The sequence below is a fragment of the Tasmannia lanceolata genome, unplaced genomic scaffold (genome assembly GCF_043159265.1).
Source record: "Tasmannia lanceolata isolate RefF3 unplaced genomic scaffold, GAP_Taslan_0.1 ptg000036l, whole genome shotgun sequence".
Taxonomy (NCBI): domain Eukaryota; kingdom Viridiplantae; phylum Streptophyta; class Magnoliopsida; order Canellales; family Winteraceae; genus Tasmannia; species Tasmannia lanceolata.
Window position 1 is genome coordinate 2,710,433 of NW_027518713.1, and position 2,277 is coordinate 2,712,709.

The 2,277-nt window shown below is 42.6% G+C and overlaps 1 protein-coding gene across 1 annotated transcript; it reads right to left on the minus strand.

Annotated features, from left to right (window-relative positions):
• Positions 1 to 1,328: 1,328 nt before the first annotated feature.
• Positions 1,329 to 2,072, minus strand: LOC143859689 (uncharacterized). The gene has a single exon (XM_077370341.1). It carries the CDS (start codon positions 2,070 to 2,072, stop codon positions 1,329 to 1,331), a length of 744 nt encoding a protein of 247 aa, XP_077226456.1.
• Positions 2,073 to 2,277: the final 205 nt, after the last annotated feature.

Sequence of the window (2,277 nt, forward strand, 5' to 3'; positions counted from 1 at the left end):
ACTGCGGCGAAAAAAACTTCACATTTGCTTCTATTGACATCCAAGCCAGTACTTTTCTTGAATTCAGAGAGGCAGTTGTTGATCTCCGAGACAGCGGTTAGGGAAGCTTCCGAGAACAGCAGCACATCGTCAGCAAACAGCAAATGGGATATGCGAAGAGGGCCTCTAGAGAATGAGGGGGGATTGCTGGCTTGGAGAGCCGAGGCTTCGATAATGACAGAATACATTTCCATAACTATGCAAAACAAAAGAGGGGAGAGAGGGTCACCTTGTCTGAGGCCATTGGAAGATTTGAAGTACCCTTTCGGCGTACCGTTGACGAGGACAGAAAAGCAGGGGGTCGAAATGCATTGTCTGATCCAATTTCTCCACTTTTCATTAAATCCAATCTTTTTCAGGAAATCAAGGAGGGAATCATGCCTGACATTGTCAAAAGCTTTCCTTAGATCCATTTTAACACACATGGCATTTTTGAATCTTTTACAATGGAATCTGTGGCAGAGGTCATGAGCTAGCAAAATGTTATCTTGGATAAGTCTGCCCTTGATGAATGCGGATTGCGCCGGACTGATGATCAGATTCATGCTCCTTTTTAACCGATTGGCCAACAGTTTGGTTATCACTTTATAAATGAAGTTGCATAAGGAAATAGGCCTGTATTGATCAGGTGAAGAAGCTCCGGAACATTTGGGAATAAGAGAGATAAATGTAGCATTCATTTCAGTGAGCAACTTTCCAGATTTGAAAAAAATTTGTATGGCTTCAATGGTGTCATTTCCAACAAGATACCAGAATTTTTTGAAGAAATGACCATTAAATCCGTCAGGCCCAGGGGCTTTGTCCTCCCTTGAAGAGTATACGACTGCTTCAATTTCTTCTGAGGAGAACTCAGCCGTAAGCTCTTCAGCCACAGCAGCAGAGATAGTGCGACTAGGCTCAGGGGTTGAGAGGATCTGGTTGGGAGGCTGAGAATTGAGAATGTTTTTGAAATAGGAAACCAGAATATTGGAGATTTGATCAGGTTCTGTAGTGAATTCACCACTGCCATTTGCAAGACCCTGAATGGTATTTGAGTTCCGGCGGGAGTTTATCACGGTATGAAAGAAATGAGAATTTGAATCTCCAAGATTTAGCCAATCAATCCGGGATTTCTGTCGAAGCAGAGATTCTTCCAACTTTGCAGTGCGGAGGAATTTTTCGTTAGTTTGGCGTTCTTCTTCTTTTAGAGTACTGTTCCCAGGGTCAGCAGCAGCTTTCATTTGAATCTCTTCCAACTCTTTGCGGTACAAAGGGGCCAATACATCGATTCTACCAAAAATGTGAGCATTCTAGTTTTTAATTTCATTCTTCACAAATTTCAGCTTCTGGGTCAAACGATACATTGGGTTGCCGACAATTTTCCTATTCCAGGCTTTCTCAACAATGGGGAAGATGGATATATCTTCAGTCCACATATTATGAAATATGAAGGGTTTAGCACCCAAACTTTGGTGGTTTTGGAGGTTAACAACGATTGGGGCATGATCAGAAAGACCGGGAGGGAGAAATTGAGCAGTTGAAAGGGGGAAGGAGTTAATCCAATCGTGATTAACTAAGGCTCTATCAAGGGTTCGGAGCTTTAAGTTATTGGATCGGGATTTGTTGTTCCAGGAGAATTGAGAGCCGAGGGCTTTTAAATCTGTTAGGGAGCAGTCAATGATACAGTTGTTAAAATCCTCAAGATCTTTACTGACCGGAAGAGCTCCTCCGAATCGTTCATCGGAGAATCTAGTAGTGTTGAAATCCCCTAAGACAATCCAATTTTCTGAATGCCCGGACGCAATAAGCCTAATATCTTCCCATAAAACTCTTCGGCTAGAGCCAGAATTGTGAGCATACACAGCAGTTAGCAGGAAAGAAAAATTTGATTGCAGAAAAGAAACGTTACCATAAATGAATTGAGGGGAACTTTCCTGGAGCTGAAAGTGGAGCAGATTTGGGTCCCAGATGATCCAGATACGACCATTTTCGGCGTGATCATAATTGTCAACGGAAAGCCAGCCATCTTTTATATCAGAGATATATTCTTCCATTTTTCCTTTAGGAGCTCTGGTTTCAGATACACAGATGAGGGGAATTTTATTTTTGAGAAGGACATTGCCGATATCCTTCCTCTTTATTTGAGACCCGAGGCCCCTAACGTTCCAAGCCGCGATCTTCATCATCAATGACAGATTTAGGAGTGGGAGAACGGCCTGTGAGGCTTTGGAAAGTGGTACACACTTGTTCTTTTGGAAT

Coding starts and splice junctions, on each gene's coding strand:
- LOC143859689 (XM_077370341.1), bottom strand. CDS start 2,072: ATGGAAGAATATATCTCTGATATAAAAGATGGCTGGCTTTCCGTTGAC.